The sequence below is a fragment of the Parasteatoda tepidariorum genome, chromosome 9 (genome assembly GCF_043381705.1).
Source record: "Parasteatoda tepidariorum isolate YZ-2023 chromosome 9, CAS_Ptep_4.0, whole genome shotgun sequence".
In the NCBI taxonomy this organism is placed as follows: domain Eukaryota; kingdom Metazoa; phylum Arthropoda; class Arachnida; order Araneae; family Theridiidae; genus Parasteatoda; species Parasteatoda tepidariorum.
This window is the reverse complement of record NC_092212.1, coordinates 82019648-82038794: the sequence shown is the minus strand read 5'-3', so window position 1 is coordinate 82038794 and position 19147 is coordinate 82019648. Positions and strand designations below refer to the sequence as shown.

At 27.9% G+C, this 19147-nt stretch overlaps 1 protein-coding gene across 2 annotated transcripts in view; it reads right to left on the bottom strand.

Annotated features, from left to right (window-relative positions):
* Nucleotides 1-1240: 1240 nt before the first annotated feature.
* LOC107451381 (tetratricopeptide repeat domain 7) overlaps nt 1241-19147 on the bottom strand; it is a 35120-nt gene continuing 17213 nt past the window's right edge. For both annotated transcript variants that reach the window (XM_016067450.3, XM_016067451.3), the window contains exons 8-18: nt 17654-17791; nt 16402-16485; nt 15153-15436; nt 13319-13391; nt 10156-10316; nt 9217-9333; nt 7643-7713; nt 6037-6278; nt 5148-5252; nt 3172-3263; nt 1241-3018 (exon numbers count right to left, since the gene is read on the bottom strand). In XM_016067450.3, the coding sequence (XP_015922936.1) occupies nt 2886-3018; nt 3172-3263; nt 5148-5252; nt 6037-6278; nt 7643-7713; nt 9217-9333; nt 10156-10316; nt 13319-13391; nt 15153-15436; nt 16402-16485; nt 17654-17791 (1500 nt within the window). In that variant the 3' untranslated portion in view covers nt 1241-2885. The remainder of the gene's footprint in view (nt 3019-3171; nt 3264-5147; nt 5253-6036; nt 6279-7642; nt 7714-9216; nt 9334-10155; nt 10317-13318; nt 13392-15152; nt 15437-16401; nt 16486-17653; nt 17792-19147) is intronic.

Below are 19147 nucleotides of genomic sequence, written 5' to 3'. Positions count from 1 at the left end.
TAAATAAAATAGTTTTAGCTTATTATTTATTAATTATACTGAATTAAATTATTTTTTTAGTAAAAAGTTAGTAGAGTTTTAACATTTTACAGTTTATCCTGATTTTAAAGCATTTTCAAATGTCTTAGCGCCAGCAACATACAATAATCAGAGAAAAGATTTTTTTGAGGCACTGTAGCACAAATAAATTATAGTACAAATAATGAAAATGGACAATGATAAGTTACATAAAAAAAAGTTCCATTAGACAAACAGACACTATTCTAACTATAAACATCTCAACTTCAATAAAAGATTTAAAACAACAAAACTTCATATTGCATCAAAAATATACATACATATTTCACAAAAATTAATCATTAAATGTAATTAAAACACTAATAAATCATAAAAAGATCTTAATATCAAAACTCAAAATGAGTAAACAGATCTCTTAAATCACTTAGAGAATTGTTTTATAGAGTTGAACGCACGGCTTAAACAGTCGGTCAGAATACTGTAAAAATGATGCTTAGCTTTAATAAAATAGAACTCTAATTTATTAAAAAAATTAGATAAATTTGAATTATTATTCGATCACATTAAGTGAAAGAAATTATTTTTAAAAGCAATAAAATAATACCTTGATTAGTTGAGGGCAATATAATAAGAATTGTACTAATTTAATTTTGTTAACTGAAATAATTTCTTTTTCCAGTTATAATGATTTTAAATATTTTACACTGTCCAAAATAACTGAATAGATAAGTGACTAAAATGTGAATCTCATTTTAAATGAAAGCATATTCATTAGGCTAATTAAATTTAAAATAGGTGATCAATTATTTAAAATTTTAATGACCTAAACATTTACTGGAAAAACAATATATTTGTAAAATATTTTGCCTAAACCAAGCATTTGTGGAATATCAATAATCTAGAAATAGATTTAGAGTTTCAGTGGACCTTCTCTATACAGAAGGAGATAGAAATGTGTGATTTGCTATGTTTTGTGAAAGTAAAAAATATTCAATTGTTATAAAATGTAAAATTATTTATAAACAGGGTGCATTGCGTTTTTAAAAAAAGAGTTTATTTTCGACTTAAGTTTTTCAAAAGTCCTTAAAAGGTGCTTTTTTTATTGGTTGTTTTTAAAAAGTACTTAATTTCCTCTTTAGATAACGAGATATTTTTCTTTACCATGCCAATTTTTGTCATGAATTAACTAAAAAGCATGGTTTTCACATTGTTCCTTTCAACATTTTCACAATTCATTCAACCACAATCTATTTTGGCTTACTGTCAGTCAGCAGCGTAAAGAGCACCAATCATTTTACATGTTAGATGAAATACTTGTGGGTCCCATGTGCTTACACTGAGCATGATTTGGTGCGAAGGATTCTTGCACTCTCGTGTGCATCTGCTGCATTTTGCGGGAGATTTTTAATTTCAGGTTTCATTTACCGCACTTTGAAATCAAACTTAAAAATTTCTTGAATTTTTACTGATCATGGGGACCGATATCATATGATAAGAAAATTTTATTTCTCTTGATAATTTCATTGCTGGTAAAGTGCTACCATGTTCGTCACTGGCAAGAAAATGCCTTTATTTCACTATTCTATTTATAGATCAGTACCTTGAACTTGGGGATCATTCACCAATTATGTATTTTATGAGGATTCCCAAAGCAGTCGAGAATCACAAAGCTTATAAGATTTTTACCTGAGGGACCGTTCACTAATTGCATAATTTTTTAAAACTTTTATTGTACAGAATTATTATTTTTTCACTTATTACTTTTTATTATTGTATTATTATTTTTAAAATTTCCAATTTAAAGCTAATTTTAATCCAGATTATAATTTTAGAAATTAACAAATTTGAATAAAAATTTATTAGGGGCCATTCACTTGCTTACTATTGCAATATGAATTTAAGTTTTCTTTGCTTAATTAAATATATATATATCTTTATAAATTTGGTATGATTAATTATATTGTTGAACATGCTTTTAGAAACAACTTTCATTTAAATCTAAAAAATACACTCGATAACCTTTTTAAATAATAGTTAAATTATATACAGTTATTATAATTTTGAATTAATTTTTTTACATAATCACTCTTGTGTATAAATTGTTTTTATGGTGGCTAATATAAATCAAGAAAAGAGTTCTTTGTTAGAAACTAGTTATTTTTATCATGATGGTGTAAAGTCTTTGAAAATTATTTTGTATTTTGTTAATATATGTATGAAGAACCTTCAATAATAATAAGAAAGAATTTTTATTACTGTGTACTTAAAAATATTATTTGAGTGCTTATTCTTTGTTTAAAAACTTGGCTATGCACCCTGATAAAGTTTATCTAACTATTGTGCTGCTAACTGAGATAAGCTATAAAACAATTTTATCTAAATAATCAACATTTGCAGCAATGTAATGCAGTCTGATAATAAAATTCAAAGGCACACTTGCAAATACTTCAATTACAAAAACCTAATATCCAACAGAAAACATTGTTTGACAATTTTCTATAAACTGTTGATGAACTTAGCAATTAATATTAAATTACTCAGTTTTCTTGACTGTACACAACGGTACTTTCAGTTTTCTATAAATTATTTTTTAAATTAAAAAATAAAATTATAAAAATAAATTTTTTATAAAAGCAAAGCCTATTTTTATGCAACAGATAAATTTAAATAGACCTTATACATTGCCGTAAAAAACATACATAAATAAATGATTTTTCAGACTTCAGAGTAGGCTAGGTAAAGGGCAACTAGGTAACAATGATTACTGCATTTGAGCAAAGCAACTTGTATAAACTAAGTATATTTACAAACAAATAAATTTTTGATAGAGAAACAGTATATTTTTTTCTAACAGATAAGCAGAGTATTTATTCGAATGTTCGTGGAATGTTACTAAAGGGTAATATGGGACATGTGGCCTCCAGTTCTATAGCCGTTTCAAAACACTCAGTGGAAGTGACAAAGTCACCCATGTCTTGCAATACTTTTCCCATATTAAACCTAGAAGAATCAATACAAGATATTTATATGCAATTGCACCCACTGTAAAAAAATATGACACTATTTCTTTTAAAAAAACTCTGGATTAGATACTTTTCACTAAAAATATTATCTAAAAACACTTTCTAAAAGTGATTGAAACAGCTTTCTTACCAAGATTGATGTGACATAGGATCTATGGTGACGGCATCTCTAAGGAGCTTCTCTGCCAGCCTGCTATTTCCTATACTATGATGAACCATACTCTGAAATAAACATTAATATTGATAAACTTCTAGATTAATATATGGCATGAATTATATCATGGTTGGAATAATAGAAATTTAAACTATTGTGCAACATAATCTTCTGTTGCACAATTATGGAATTGTAAGTATTTTGTACAACCAATAAAGGGATATAAATTAAAGAAATGGATGCAATATTTTACATTTTTGAAGAACATATGATAAAATCAAATGTAATTTACTTTATTATATTTGTAAATTCATAATTTTGAATAAAAATAGATATTGATAAACCTAATTATATCACAGCTGAAAAGACAAAAAAAATAAAAATTGCAAGTAAACTTACTATATTTTACTCTACAATAATAGGATATAAAATGAAGAAATGGTTGCAATATTTTCTATTTTTAATGATTTTTTTAATACTATTATTGTTGCAAATTAATAATTTTAAATAACAATAGTTATTGATATATAAAATTATAATCATGACAGCTAACTTGAAGAGACAAAATAATAGAAACTGCAAGCAAACTATTGTGCAATATAAAATAATTTACAATATTTTATATTCTAAATTATTTAATAACACACAACATTTTTTACAATGGATAAAACTAAATAAAATACAGAAATTGTAGAAATATATAATTCCCATTTGTAATAAAATATTTTACAAACTTTAGTATCAAATATTTCATTGTGTTTATTACATTCTTATTACATATTAAATTAATTTTAGATAGCTGTAACTTATTTTTAGTAATATACAGAGCCAAACTTCGATAACCTGAAGCAGTAACAAAATTCATTAAAAAATATATCATGTAATCACTTAAACATTCAACAATTAGAAAAGTGAATTATTAGAATATTTTTGAAACCATTACAGACAAAATAATGTTAATAGTAGAATTTGTTACGAGTCATAATCAAGATATTTCTTACAAAACAAGTAGAAACACAACTAGAATAAATGTGCAATTCTTTTATTTATTACTTCTAATATAAAAAGTTTCAATAACCAATTTACACATTTAAAAAAAAGTCTTATTATACAACTATTATGGATCACATTTAATGATGTCACTTTCTAGTCAATGTTATTTCAGTCTTTCTAGTCTAAAAAAAGTTCTTTGACTAGAAATGTCATTTTCTAGACTATAATTATTTTTAAAAGTACTGAACTCTAAATTTTCCACAGACAATGGTATACAAAAACAAACTTTTATTTACTTTAATCTTTGAGTTTAACTTTTTAAACAGTTGATTAGCAGAAACAGTTTTCATTAGTAGTTAACATAATCTATCATTCAATGTTTTATCACATTTTAATATTTTCCAAATAAAAAAATATAAATTAATTTAAAAGAATTGTTATTATTTAAAAGAAACATTTGTTTACTATAAGACTGTTTGATTGTTTACTATATTAACTAGCATTTTTAACTAACAGTTAATATAATACTCACTAACTTGCATTTATAGAGATTGGTAGGTAATTTATTTACATTGCACTAGAGCCATTGGTGACCGCCTGGAAAACATTACTGGAAATGAAGATTTTAATCCTCTGCAGAGGGGATCTCATTTGTGAGACAACTTCCTTAATTTAGACACAGATCTGAAGGGGAAGAAAATTTTCTCCAAATCCCTGTACCTACTCAACTCTCAGTGACCGACCACAGGACATTCCATTCCACAGACTTTAGATGAGCACGTATATCGCACGTACTCTGTAAGCCTTAGTGGAGTCGACGATCAAACCCTGGTCATTATGGGTCGGAGTCTGATTCTCTAATCACTGGGCTACCACGGCACAACTTCAATTTATAAATAAGTTTATATAATACTCACTAATTTGCGTTTATAAAAAAACTTAGTTATTAAAATACTCACTAAATGTTGAAGAGCCTTTACGTGGAATGGATTAACAGCAACTGCATTTTGAAAACATAGCTTAGCTTCATGAAACTCTTGTCTGCATTCATGAACTCTGCCTTTCTGAAATTACAAAAAAAAAAAGATATATAATTAAAAGAAAATTATTGCATTTGTGAATTCAACCTAACAGAGCATTAAAATATCATAATAAAATATTATTTGATATTAATTGCTAATCACCTAAAACATCAAACTTTGTTAGCATCTTCAAAATTCTAAAATAAATAACTAAGTAAGTATCTAAAATTGCATTTACTGATTACTTATAATTATTTAGAATTAAGTTATTCAGGTTGTTCTAGTTTGCTTTATACTCAAACTAATAGACTGAACCTTTTAAAATGTTCATTAACAATTTAATCAAAGAAATTTTTTTTTCTTTCTATTTATTATACAGGATTGCCACTCAAATCTGGAAAAAAGATTCCCTGTGTTTTCATTGTACATATTATACACGATATATTAAGAGGAAACACAACAATTACTGTGCTCTTGTGTGAGCTATATTGGGCTAACTATACTAGTTATAATCGCGGAAAAAACTTAAAGGAACAGATGAACATACTTAAAGGAAATAAACTAGTTTAATATAGCTGAAATATCATCCTCAAATATCCCATAGATTGCACTTTGAATGGTTACCATCTTTAAAAGACAAAAATAAGAAACAAAATTCCCGTTATTTTAGATGATTTTTAAATTCGCTGTATTTTCCAGGTTTTCCCTGAGGACTGGAAATCCTGTTATATTATTTTTGAAATAGAAAAGAAAATATCACATAGAAAAAGATAAGTAGAGATATTTTATCCTTGTGATTCTGAACATAAAAGGAAAAGAGACTCACCATAACCATCAGTTGATGAGAAAGTGGATAAAGAGCACTGGCTTCGCTGATCGAAGCTTCGGCTTCTTTCAGTTGTCCGAGCCGGAGGTAGAGTTCGATGACGAGTAGCCAAATATGCAGTTGAAGCAACCATACGTATTGAGGTCCGGGTTTTGGCTGGAAACCGCTAATGGAGGATTCCACTTCGGAGAGTGCTTGTTCCACCTTGGCGGCAGCAGTGCTACAATTTCCCGCAGGTGAACCTGACAATATTAAGAAAACTTACATACTTAAGCACTCTTACAAAAAGATACAATAATGACAGAATCATGGCGCAGAATGTTACCGAGTTCTTTCAGAAAGATTTTTCTTTTGAGAAGTAAAACTTTTTTTTTCCTGCAGAAATTTTCTAAAGATTTTATTCTTCAGAATTATATCCAAAAGATGCCTTTCTCGCGCATCTGAGTGCAAAAAAATGCTTTTTCTATTCTCCTTTCAGAACAATGAAAAATTAAGATTAATGAAGCAAAAAATTTGGTTTTCTCTTCTGCAGAAAACTTAATTCTAATTTTTTTAATGTAGTTAGTACCATTGATTTCCACATAGTTTTAAAATCCAATATACAGTAGGGAACCGATTATCCGGAACGATCGGGACCATCGCTATTCCGGATAACATCCTTGTAGGATAAATCAATATAGAGTTCTATAAAAATTAAACATTTTATAAAAAAAATTCGTGATTTTCAAACGAATTACGCCAAAAGGGAATGAATGGCACAAATGCAACTTAAGAAAAATGATACAATGTACGGGGAAATAAATTTAACTTACATGTAATGCAAATTTCATTAAAATGCCAGACATCCTGTTGTCGTACTAATGTTTCGCTACCATCTGGTGATGCTTGGTCATAATAAAGATAACAACTGGAGTCTTCGTACTCAGCGACTATGTTTGTCCTACCAGGACCTATATCATTTCCCTCATGGGTTGGAACTGGTGATATCCTTTTACCTGGTAGGAAATCAAATGATCTACATTGTGGCACATGTTGAGTTGTGGTGCGATCTTCTGCGCACCTTCTTATGCATTCAGATAAAACCCTAATAGGAAGATNTGTGTTTTCCCCCTACAAAATGCAAGAATATAGCTCATAATATTAGAAGAAAAAAATATTACATATTTAATTAAAAAATTATTTTATTTGATTCGAAATGTTTTTCTTCTTGAAGTAAATGCTTTTGTTACTTTAATTTAGTAACATGTATACTTGTTATTTTTAAAAGTATCTCGCAGAAAGATGTTAGTGCATTTGATGAGTGACATCATTCAGGGATGGCTCCTTTAGAGAAATTTTATAAGGACTGAAATTTTATACACTTTGAAATTTAATATGGACTGCTACCTTCATTCATAAATCACACGCACACGTACACACACACAAAGAATTTGGCATACTTTAAAAGCAAAAAAAAAATTACATTTTTGAAAAGAAAAAAAAATACTTTTTCCAGATAGTCATTATTTAGACAAGATACAATAAGTAATCTTTTTAGCTTGCTCGTATTGAACAAATAAACAGCAACAAATAGATAAAAAACTGGAGGGATGAGAAAATAAATTACCAGAGTCAACATCAGAAAACTCTGAGGAATAAATATGAAACAAACTTCTACTATCACCGCCCTCAGTTTCACTGGAAAATAAAAATTTCAAATTAGAATTTATGCAAACAAATAATAAAAAAAAAGCATTTATGAATAAAATATTAAAATAATTCAAGTTTAACAATTAAATTGAAAACAGTTATATGAGTGAAATTTTAAAATACAAACTAATCTAAATTGAATGCATATAAACTCTTGAAAAATCCCCTCTCTTGCATGTAAAATAAACTTAGTGTTTATTTTCATCCTTTTTTTTAATATTTGTTTAAGAAAGTAGTCATTTTTTTTCTTATATTATTATAAAGGTGTAAATAAATTGTTATTTGTTCCCAAGTTCAATGTTGCTTCAAATGAAGGAGACATTTTAAATTTCAGCTATATATTAGAAAATAGATTAAACTTCATTGTTTCTTTTAATATAGCTTCTGCAGTAACTAAATCTTTGCTACTCTAAGTATTAACAAATGGAAACAAACTTTGTGATGTTTACAGTTTTCACTACTACCAGCAGTTTCTCAATATTACCATGATGGAAATCATATAATGTTTTATAAAAATTTGATTTATATATATATTATGAGATTTATATATAAATACAGTGCAAAGTCCCATATCCGGGCATCCGTTAAAATTATTATTATTTATTTATTTTTACATTTGCAACTTGTTAAAAAAAGTATTCAGCAGGGATGAGAATCCTCCGTTTTTCAGCTAATTTATACTTCTTTTTGATTTTTACTAGACTTCAGATTTTTGTTGGATTTTAATCTGATTTTCGCTACGATATGGAAAAAAAATTGGATTTGAAATTCGGCATTTCACAGCAGCGTGAAAGAAATCGCATATATTTTTTCACGTCTTGCATAAAAGAATTATTACCACGGATATGCGGATTCGAGATGAAATTGTCATGACTAGAGAGGGATATTAACTTATTGATATATATAGCTGGATATAACGAGTAGGGCAGATTATGAGAAGTCCCCTACTACAACCAAGTCATCATTAAAATGCTTTTAGAAAAATACATCTTCATTCTATTTTGATATCATATATATATATATATATATATATATATATAAAGAGAGAGAGAGAGATACATATACACATATATTTATAGTTCTATGAACCACATTAATCATGCCCTATCTTTTTTGCGTGCAGTAAATATAGTTTATAGCACCATTTGCTTGATTACTTTGAGCCCCTAAGTTTTTTTTTCTTTTTTGTATTTGTAATGTAAATAATGCTTTAAAATCAAGAATAAGAATCAAGAAAAATATAAAAAATAAGGAGATTCATTAGAAAACCATATTTTTTAAAGTCATTTTATTGTATCTAAAGATGTTTCGAGAGAAACACTGTGTGCTAAGATAGATAAGTTTTTTCTTTTAATATAGTTTTTTTTTAATTTTTGAAATTTTGAAATTTTTTTAAGAAAAAAAAACTTTGATCTTATTTTATAACATTTCCATTCAAGTACTATGTGAATTTAGTAAAGGTTTTGTACAAGAAAGTAATGAACTACTTACGATGTTAGTTTTGTCTCGTAAACTTTCTTCCACAACTGAAGCATCTGTTTACTGGTGAGTAATGCCACTTCAGCACCTAGACAGTGTTCTTCAAGGTGAGCTTTAGTGCACAGTAAACTGCAAACAAAAGATATTTATAGCAAAAAAGAAAATCACAGAAATGTTAACAATCAATTTTTTTAAAACTTTTATACAGGATTTGTTGATTTAAGTCACAAATAAAATATCGATTTAAATTAGCTGCCTTTTTTCAAAAAAAATTAGTTTCTAAACATACATATATAATTTTTTTTTCAATTCATTTGTATGACACATATAATAAGAAATGAATATTGATTGAAATGTATTGTTATGATGAGGTAAAGTAATGATTTAAATTAGCTGATTTTAAAAAAAATAGTTTTTCGATTATAATATACATAAGTTAAGTTTTTTTTTCAATTCATTTGAATGCTGCATTACGTATAATAAAAAATTTATATTGATTGAAATGTATTGCTATACTTTATTAATAATAAAAAATTATAATTATAAACTAATTATAAACCAAAGTTTTTAAAATATCTTAAATGCATAAATAATTTAGATTTCTTTTTAAATAGAAAAAAAAAAGTTTTGCAACGAAAGTCTTAATTAATCCTACTACACAATCAGCTGAAATCTATTTCTTAAAAATTCTTTAGGCTAATCTCATGCTTATTGTTTATGCTTCAGAGTATAGTAAACATATACACCCTTTCCATTTATCTAACTTTTATTTTTTTATTCAAGAAAAAACTAGTACAAGTTCAAAAAGAAAAAAAATTAAGTTCTTTATTTTGATAAAGAAAATTAATTGCACAAAATTAATTAAAAATGAATGTACTAATATTACTGAACACTTTGCTTAACAGTGAATGAAAAATTGAATTCAAAAATTGAATGAAAGTCGGTATTCACTTGAAATTTTCTGGATATTCTTCTAGAGCCGCTTCAATCAACTGGAGTGCCTCTGAGTGCTGTTTTTGAGCTGATAAAAGAAGAATTAAAAGATGAAGGGAGTGGACATGTTCAGACTTCAGGTGTAGTGCTGTTTTTGCATGGAAAACAGCTTCTGACAGCTGAAAAAGACAACAACGAAAACATTTACATACTTAGCTAAAATAGCTCAGAGTACAACAAAACAGAAAATAGATTTAGTGTTCTTGGAAGGATATGTTAATACAGTCAAACCCCGCTATAGTGAACCTTCAAGGTACTGAAATTTTGGTTCACTATACCGAACCGTGATTTCACCATAACCGTTAGGCAAACAATTTTAACTAATGGTTCTACCTCCTTTTATTACACATTATTTAAAGAAATGACCAATAAAATGAAATACAAAAACGACTGAAAAATGATACGCAGTAACAAAAATGCGTTAACTTTTACTTTTTATTACTCTTCGTCTCGCGTACAAAAAAAGTTAGTAATCTTTAGCTGATGAGTAATCCTCAACATCAGATGTGGAAACACTTCCCGATTTTCCGATAATTTTTCCTGAATTTATGTTATTCCGCTTTTTAAACCTGTCTAACCAGACATTCGAGCACACAAAAGTAGTCTCACAAAATCGCTTAGAAAATTCATATGGCTTTGACTTGAAGCATTTATTCAGATACTGGAAGATTGTGGTTTCTTCATATGCTGAATCAATTCAATAATGAAGCTAACCAGAAAAGAGGATTATTGCCACATTCCATACTATAAATGTTTTTAAAAATCAGTTTATGTATTTATTTTGAAGTAGAAATTTCAAAATTGTTACAAAAAAAAAAGATGAAGAAAATAAATCAGTCGAAGTCAGAAAAAAGTTCATAATATCCAACTTCCTCTCTTTTTTTGGTTCACTATATTCACAAAAAATAACATTTTGCATGTGTAGCAAGGCACATTTGGTTGGTCGGGAGTTCACTATAAACCGTGTTCCCTACAGCGGGGTTTGACTGCATTATACGCAAGTTGATTGGATTGGTTTTTAAATTCATTGGAATAGTATTAGCTTTTATTTTTTTTAAATACTCACATTATTCCTTGAAATAATTAAAAACAAAGTTTTGAATATTTTTGAATTAATTATTTATCTTAAAATGTGAAAACTAAATTTCAATTATATAGAAGAGGGGTTAAAAAATAAAACTCTTTCCTATATCATTATCTTTGCACATTCAGCTGGAGAGTTTGGGATTATTGTAGGGTAAACCAACCAGTGAAGGAACATTTCATATATATTGATTAAAAATAAGAATTTGAAAGTTTTCTTTAGATTGATTGGTAACAATAGCTTACTGCCAAACAATAGGAAGTCATCTAGCAATGTTTTTGATTACCTGGTCAAATAGAATTCTCTGGAAAAATTTTTGAGTTTGCTATTATCTCTGCAACACCTTGTTTCTTTGAAAAAATTATAAGGTGAGTGTTTGTATTTATATGTTTGAAGTGGAATTAATTGCATGTAATAGTTTTATTTTTCTTACTGTGAAAAGGAGAATTCAAAATATAGTTATTGAAGTTAACGTTTTATTTTTTTTAAGCATCATAGCATAATAAAGTACTGAGATAAGGGGATGCTTATTCACTGGATCACCAAACAATGAAAAACCAGTGAAGGAACAAGTGTTCCTTTACTGGGTTTATTTCTAAGTTAATGAAAATAAAACATAAACTTTAATTTTCTGGTACCTTTAGTGATGTTCCGCATCAAAAGTATGTTAAAAATACGAAAAATAACTTCTAACCAGTGAGGGAACAGGCATGTTCCTTTGCTGGGCATAGATTTCCCAGTGAATGAAGAGTGTGTTAATTTTCAATTCATAATTACAAAAAAAAAGTTAACATTTTCCAAGTATTTATATGTTATAATTTCAAGAATAGGCTTGTTTTTAAATATTTGTATGGCTTATAAATTCATAAAGAGCATTAAAAAATAACCAAAATTAAGTGCTCCCTTTCTGGGTTCCTTCTGTTCCTTCACTTGGTCTTCTTACTACTTGTTATTTGAACCTCCAAAACTTTAGTACAGTATTATGTAAGTTCTCTACAATTTTTTTTACATAATTTGCAATTAGTAACAAATATGTTGACACTGTCATTTAACTAAAATTACAAATTTTGAAATTAATATGAATTTTTAAAAGGCAAGCAAAGCTTAAGTGTTCCTTCACTGGTTAGCTTACCCTACATAAAAATACATTNAATTCTATTAAGGAATATGATATTTAATGCAGGGGTGAGTCCAGGGTGAATGAGGGTAATTTAGTAATGAGGGTAATTTAGTCCAGGGTGAATTTGCTACCGTTTAGCGGTACCTTGACAAATTCAGCTTCAGGTAGTTTCACAAAATACTTTTAAAAAAGCAAGCTCTCGCGCAAACCTCGTTCTTGTTGCAATCTATGAAAAAGAGGAGCCTTTCTGCCAGCTGTCTTTTACGAAAAGGTAGCATGTGTTTGGTCAGATAGTGCAACGTGGTAAGTCTAACCGATCGCTTATGCCACATCAAAGTGAGCTTTTTTCGGCGAGTTTCTTAAAATGAAATGACGAGGCTCTCCCTCTATAAACTTTATAGGAAGTCAAAATTCCAACATTATAAACACTGTTGTCAATTTATTCAAACAGACCTTTATTTTTTATGAAAAATTTTTTTCTCAGTGAAACATTTTTCTGTATGACCAGGTTGAAAATATTCCTATAATAAAAATAACTTTCAGTACTAGTATTGTTAATTGCATGTTTTTATTAAATTCAAATTTAACTATGTACAATGATTTTTATGGATTTTTAAATTTGGATACAATTTTAAGAGCAAAATGTTACAATAGCAAAATCATTTTTGAATGTATCGAGAAAAATATATAGATAATTATAAATGATATTTATTTGTAGTGACAATTTTGAAAATATTTTGTAACTGCACTTTATTTTTGTGTTGATTTTTTAATATAATTTTTAGTTTTCTCAAATTATGTCTAAATTATCACAAAATAGGTACTTTAATTTTCACAAAAGTATGTTTACATTTCACAAAATAGGTACCTCTTGAAAAACCTGAACAGATCCCTGTAATGTACTAATTTATACAAACCTGCCTTGCTTGAGCATAGTTCAGTGCCATATAAAATTCTGGGAGATGATCATTGGGATCAATAGAGCTGGCTCTAAAAATTGAAAGTATCCATATATAATGCATAATAATGGTTTTAACAGGATGCTCCATAATTATCTTTAACATACATATATGCATAAATAAAAAAGCAAAAATTTGTCTTTGTCTGAATGCATGTTAATTGATAACTCAAAACCAGGAACACCAATTTAGAACATGTTTTTTTTCGCAGCAGTTTGGGGGGGGGGTTTAATGCCTCTTTCTGACGTTGTGTGGTTCGGACAAAGTATGAAAACAGGTCATTTCATTAATGAAAAAAAAATTCAAATGTAAACAAAATGTGCAATATTGTGAAAAAAGCATTTTCACAATTGAAAATACTGAAGCAGATAAAAGCACTAAAAAAAACTAAAAATCCTTAAAGCTCGCTAAATGTAGAATTTATATGCAGAAAAAAGTATACTAGAAATAAATATTACTATCATGTATACAAATATATGATCAAAATTTCACTGTTAGTGGTACTGTTAAACATAAACATGTTCATTCTTATTTGTCCAAGCAGCAATGCAATTTTGAGGTTTTTTAATTTATTAAATTCTAATGGCAAATATTTTAATTCCAACAACTGAAAATAATAACTATTTGTTCACACCTTTTTGATCACTAATTTTGAACTCACTAACTTCATATTATTATCATTTAAATGAAAATATCATAAACATTATCCATTATCAGTACTCTGTAGCCAAGTTCGTATCATAAGAAGACATGGGAACCACAAAATTGTATTTTTGAGAGGAGGCGAATAATTTATTGCACTTGCGGCAACCTTGTAAAAACAATTATAGACTTTTTAATTCGTTTAAAAAAGACTAATTTAATAAAATGTACCAAGTGATTCATGCAAATGGATGATAGCACATTATTAATTTATTAGGACTCAGTAGATTTGTTTTTTTAAAAGCACAACTCAAAAATGTTTGAAAACAGAATCAAATACTATATCCATTTTTGAAAACATTAATTTTGATTCGTGTTTATCTTTGTAAACAAGAATTTCCAACTGTGTCCATTTTTGTTAATATGCACTTGGAACTGTTTCCATTTTCTTAACCTTTTAACTGTCATGCCCAAAATAATCTCTGCCACAGCACTGGTCTTTCAAAAAGTCACGCCCGAGTATTACTCGAAATAAATTATTCTTAGTGCAATAGATGGTACAGCACTTACTGAAAGTTTCAAAGGATAGGGATTTTTGTTCAAAGTGTGCATTTTATTGTAGCAAAATGGTGTCCAGTTCTTTGAAATGTTAATCATGGGTGTTAGCGTATGTGACAACTCTACAAAGCTGTCACCAACACAGTCTCTATACTGATAAATAAAAGATGAAAAGTATGATAAAAACAGCAGAGACATGTCCCAAACATACATAAATTATATATTTGAGTACATGTATTAAAGGCTTAGATCAGTTACGTCTCAATATTAAGAAATATTTTTTATAGCAAAAATCTTTAGTTTAGTCTTAAAAAAATGCATTTCTAAAACAATCACTTTCATTAAAGATCTGCATATAATGTACCAAAAATTATGGTAAAATAATGAGGGAAATTGTTTTTACCTTGAAAAAAATACAGAAGCTTTTTTCATTAGTTTTTGAAATAATACTTACGATGGCACTAGACATTATTTCAAATTAATATTATTCACTCCATAAAAATATTATAATTATTATATTAATTATATATTAATTAATTGTGTAATTAATATAAAATTAATATTTCAAATTATTTCAGTTTAAATTATTTACTTTGAAAAGGATTCAAAGGCCTTTTTCCTCAGTTTGTGTCGCGACGCTCGGGTCCTGGTGATGCTACACATCATTTCTAATCCCAAGCCGACCGCAATGTGGCATCGAGCCAGTATATTTTGAGGGTAGGCCGTCTCCCGTTCAAGAGCCATTTCTGCCATTTTGAGACCTTTCTCTGGGAGATCTAAGTTCTCGTAGCATATTCTTGAAGCCAACAAGCAAGGCAATGAGTTCTTTGGTTGTAAGCGGGCAACTTCATGCAAAACCATGTAAGCTCTGGAATGCTGAAAAGTGACAAATTCAATATTAAGTTTTTTTTTAAGAATTTGAGAAAGTGAAAAATTCAATACATAAAAAATTATGCTCTGTTTAAACACTTAAAACCAATGTATATGAGCAAAAAAAAATAATTTTTATTAAGTGTTATCCTAATAAGATAAAAAAAAGCACTGTAAAAAAACATTTTAAAGCATTGAATTTAAAAATACAACTTTTGCATTCAGTTTATGAGTTGAAGAGATTCAATATGATGCATAACAAACATCATTTTTTTATTTCAATAAAGTAACTTATATAAATTTTATTTATATAAATAAATAAATAATATCATAAAATTAAAAAAATTTTTATAAATTTATTGGATTTTTGACCTTTGTAGTCCGGGAGCATAGCCAAATTTTTTAACAAAAAATAAACACGCTCAAAGCATTTTTTAAGCACTCAAAAAATATTTTTAATCACTTTCCAAAAAAAAAAAAGCATTCACAATTAGAATCTGTGCAGTAATAAAAAGAATTTTTTTCTATCGTTTGAAGCTCTTAATTTATAAACATAAAATCAATGAAATTAAAAAACTATCATAGATAATCATGATAAAATAACTAGTTTCTGATAAATATTGCAAAGAAAATCATGCATTTTTTGTAATTTAGAATGACAAACGATACGGCAAAGAAAAGAATCTCTTTTTAAAAGATAGAAAATTAAGCACTTTTTACATACCCCGAATAAAAAAAGTACCTTTAAGGGCTTTTAAATAACAAAAATAAGCACTTTTTAAAAATGATACGCACCCTGCTAGTGGGCACCCATGGAATGCATTCATAAAAAATTTAGTAATTCTATTAAGGAATATGCAAAGCAATATAAATTATTCAAAAGGAACACAAGAAAGAGTCATAAAAAACCATTATGGTCATAAAAAATAATATGCAAAACTATTATTCTAATAAAAAAAAGTTAAGTTTACTTTTCCTGCTGATATGAGCGATAATGCAAACTGCGTCCATATATGCTGTTCTTCAAATGCAAATTTCATGGCACGTTCAAAAGACTAAAACAAAACAAAAAAAGCATTCACTCATTTTTGATGAAAAATAAAATCATTAGCATACTGACACAAATAATCATAGTCACAAAACACTCCAAATAAAAAAGTGAAAAAATATAGTCTTCATTAGCATCAAAATTTATGAATAAAAAGAAACTAGCCTAAAATAAAAAATCTAAGAATGTAAAAAAGTTTTTTATTAATAATATATTAAATTACTGTCAAGGTAAAATTTTGTATTTTATATCTGTCGTCGAACAGCCGACCCAATTTTTGGGTTTACGACTACTAATGTTCAACTCCGTAGCCTTGTAATTTTGAACCAATCCAGAAGACAAGGAAACTCCTGGATCAGTACCCTCAAAGGTGTGATTTGTTATAGGAACATGCAGGACTTTGTGACTCGACAGATTTAACGTGCACCAGTCATCATTTATTACACAGTGAGTTTTCGGCCAGCGGGGATCGAACCCACGAATTCTTGGACATGAGCCCAGTGCCCTATTAATTAGGCTATCCGGCCGACATCAAGGAACAATTGTGACTAATCTTCTGAATAATAATTTATGGTCACCGCTAGTCTCAGGGTGACTAAATATAATGAATATGGATATTAGAGAATTGTCTGCCAGTTGCTAACCAATTGATACTTTTTTCATTAAAATGATATAGTTAATTTCATAGCAGTTTAGCCCAAATTCTTTTCAATAGTGGATATAGTTTGTTTGTAGAATTTAAGCATAATTTTCGGCTGTGTGAGATTTGGATACGAAGGAGGGATATTTATCCTAGCAAAACAAATCAAATCATTTAAGAAAAATTGATTTATTCTGTAAATCTTATTGTGATGAACATGGCCACATTTCAAAATTATAAAATAAAGAAAGTCCTTTAAAGTCCCTTTCTCCAGATTTTTTCTTTATATTTTGAATTAGTTTTAACTTTTGTAGAATTTTGTTATTTTTGAAAATTTAAAATTCTTTAAAGGATTTCTATCATTATTTTACTTAAACTTGCTTTTAATAAAAAAAAAAAGGAACCAGAAATTTAGAAGTCCAGAGTCCTAAGGATCCGTAGTTTCATAAGTCTAGTGGAATAACAGTATGAATAAAATTCTGTTATGTTTATTCTAGTACAGTTCCAATTTGATAAACAAAGAGTATGAACTTACATCTACGAGAAGATTGAACTGGGACCTACGACTCAGAGCAATAGTGAGCAAATCATAAACAGCTGAAACGTTATGGAATGAATGAACTCGAGCATCTTCGAATTCTGGAGACAAATCGAGAACAGCATTTCTCACAGCCTGAAAAAAGATTCTTTCATTATCAATAAAAGCTTGATATAACAAGTAAGGCATATTGAAACAAATCACCGTAAAAATATATTAACCACTTCCCTGATCATCCCAAGTAATAAATATTTGCAATATATATTCATTCCCAAGTTAACTCGGGTATGAATACATATTGCAAATATTTATTATCCTGTGTAAACTCGGGCATAGCAGAATTCATCAATACCTTTTGTTTTGTCACGTTTTTATTTGGCCAGTTTTAATCGGCAAAATAAAAAAAATAATAACAATCTACTGTGATTGGAAATTTGCTAATATTTGTTTGGAGATTTTGCTATTTGTGGGACTGCATTTTTCATTTGCCCGAGCAACTTTTTTTATTTGTCCGAGATAATTTGGGATAGTAAACTGATGGTGAATTAAATATTTTTTATGCATAAAAAAATTAAATTTTCAACTTAGAACTTGTGTGTTATGTTTTGTTTCAGTTCCTTGTATTTATAAATAAAATAAAAAAATATGTTGATTTTTTGCTTCAAAAACTTTGGTAAGGGAAGTGGTTAAAAATACAAAAAATTTATGTTTATAATTAGTTAATAAATTACTAACCTATTACAACAAAACTGGTTTTAGGTAAATACATTTTTCAGCACTTCAAGTGAGCAATATTAAAAATAAAGAGGTTAAATGGAATACATTGTTATTTATTTCTGGTAGCAATGTAAAAAACTAATATTGTTTGTTTCCTTTTTATAATTTAAATCCTTTCGTTTAACAAGATAATGCGTGGGCGACCATAGGCTAAGTTGTTTTCTTCCGAACAAAAGGAAATGTTTCAACTTTTTGTATCGTGCCACTTACTTCAAAAGAATATGCCTCTTATTGACCAATAATCAATCTCATCCCTTTATCCAATCTTGACAACTTACTGTTATCAATGATGCCAAAAGAATAGATTTTCTTTTGGTTACGATTCGAACATTCTTCTCCTGGATCATTCATAAAATACAGACCTATATAATTAAGCCTATAGGCAAACCAGTCTGCTCAAGATACAAATTTTAAATCGATAAAACTTTTCCAAATAAATGAAACAAATATGCCTACTTTATTTTATAGTCTTTCTATTGTTATTTTAACATTAAAATTGTGTATTTGCTTTCAGCGACAAACTCACTAAATGATAATGTCTGCTACTATGAATTGTTATATCAGATAAATAAACCAGCATCAGTAGTTATAGTTACATTTCTATTGTAAATAATAAAGAATTGATAAAAAAGATAAATTGATAAAAAAATATTGTACATATCATGATACAAAATACCTGAGTAGCAATTATTTTGATAGAAATAAAATGCATTA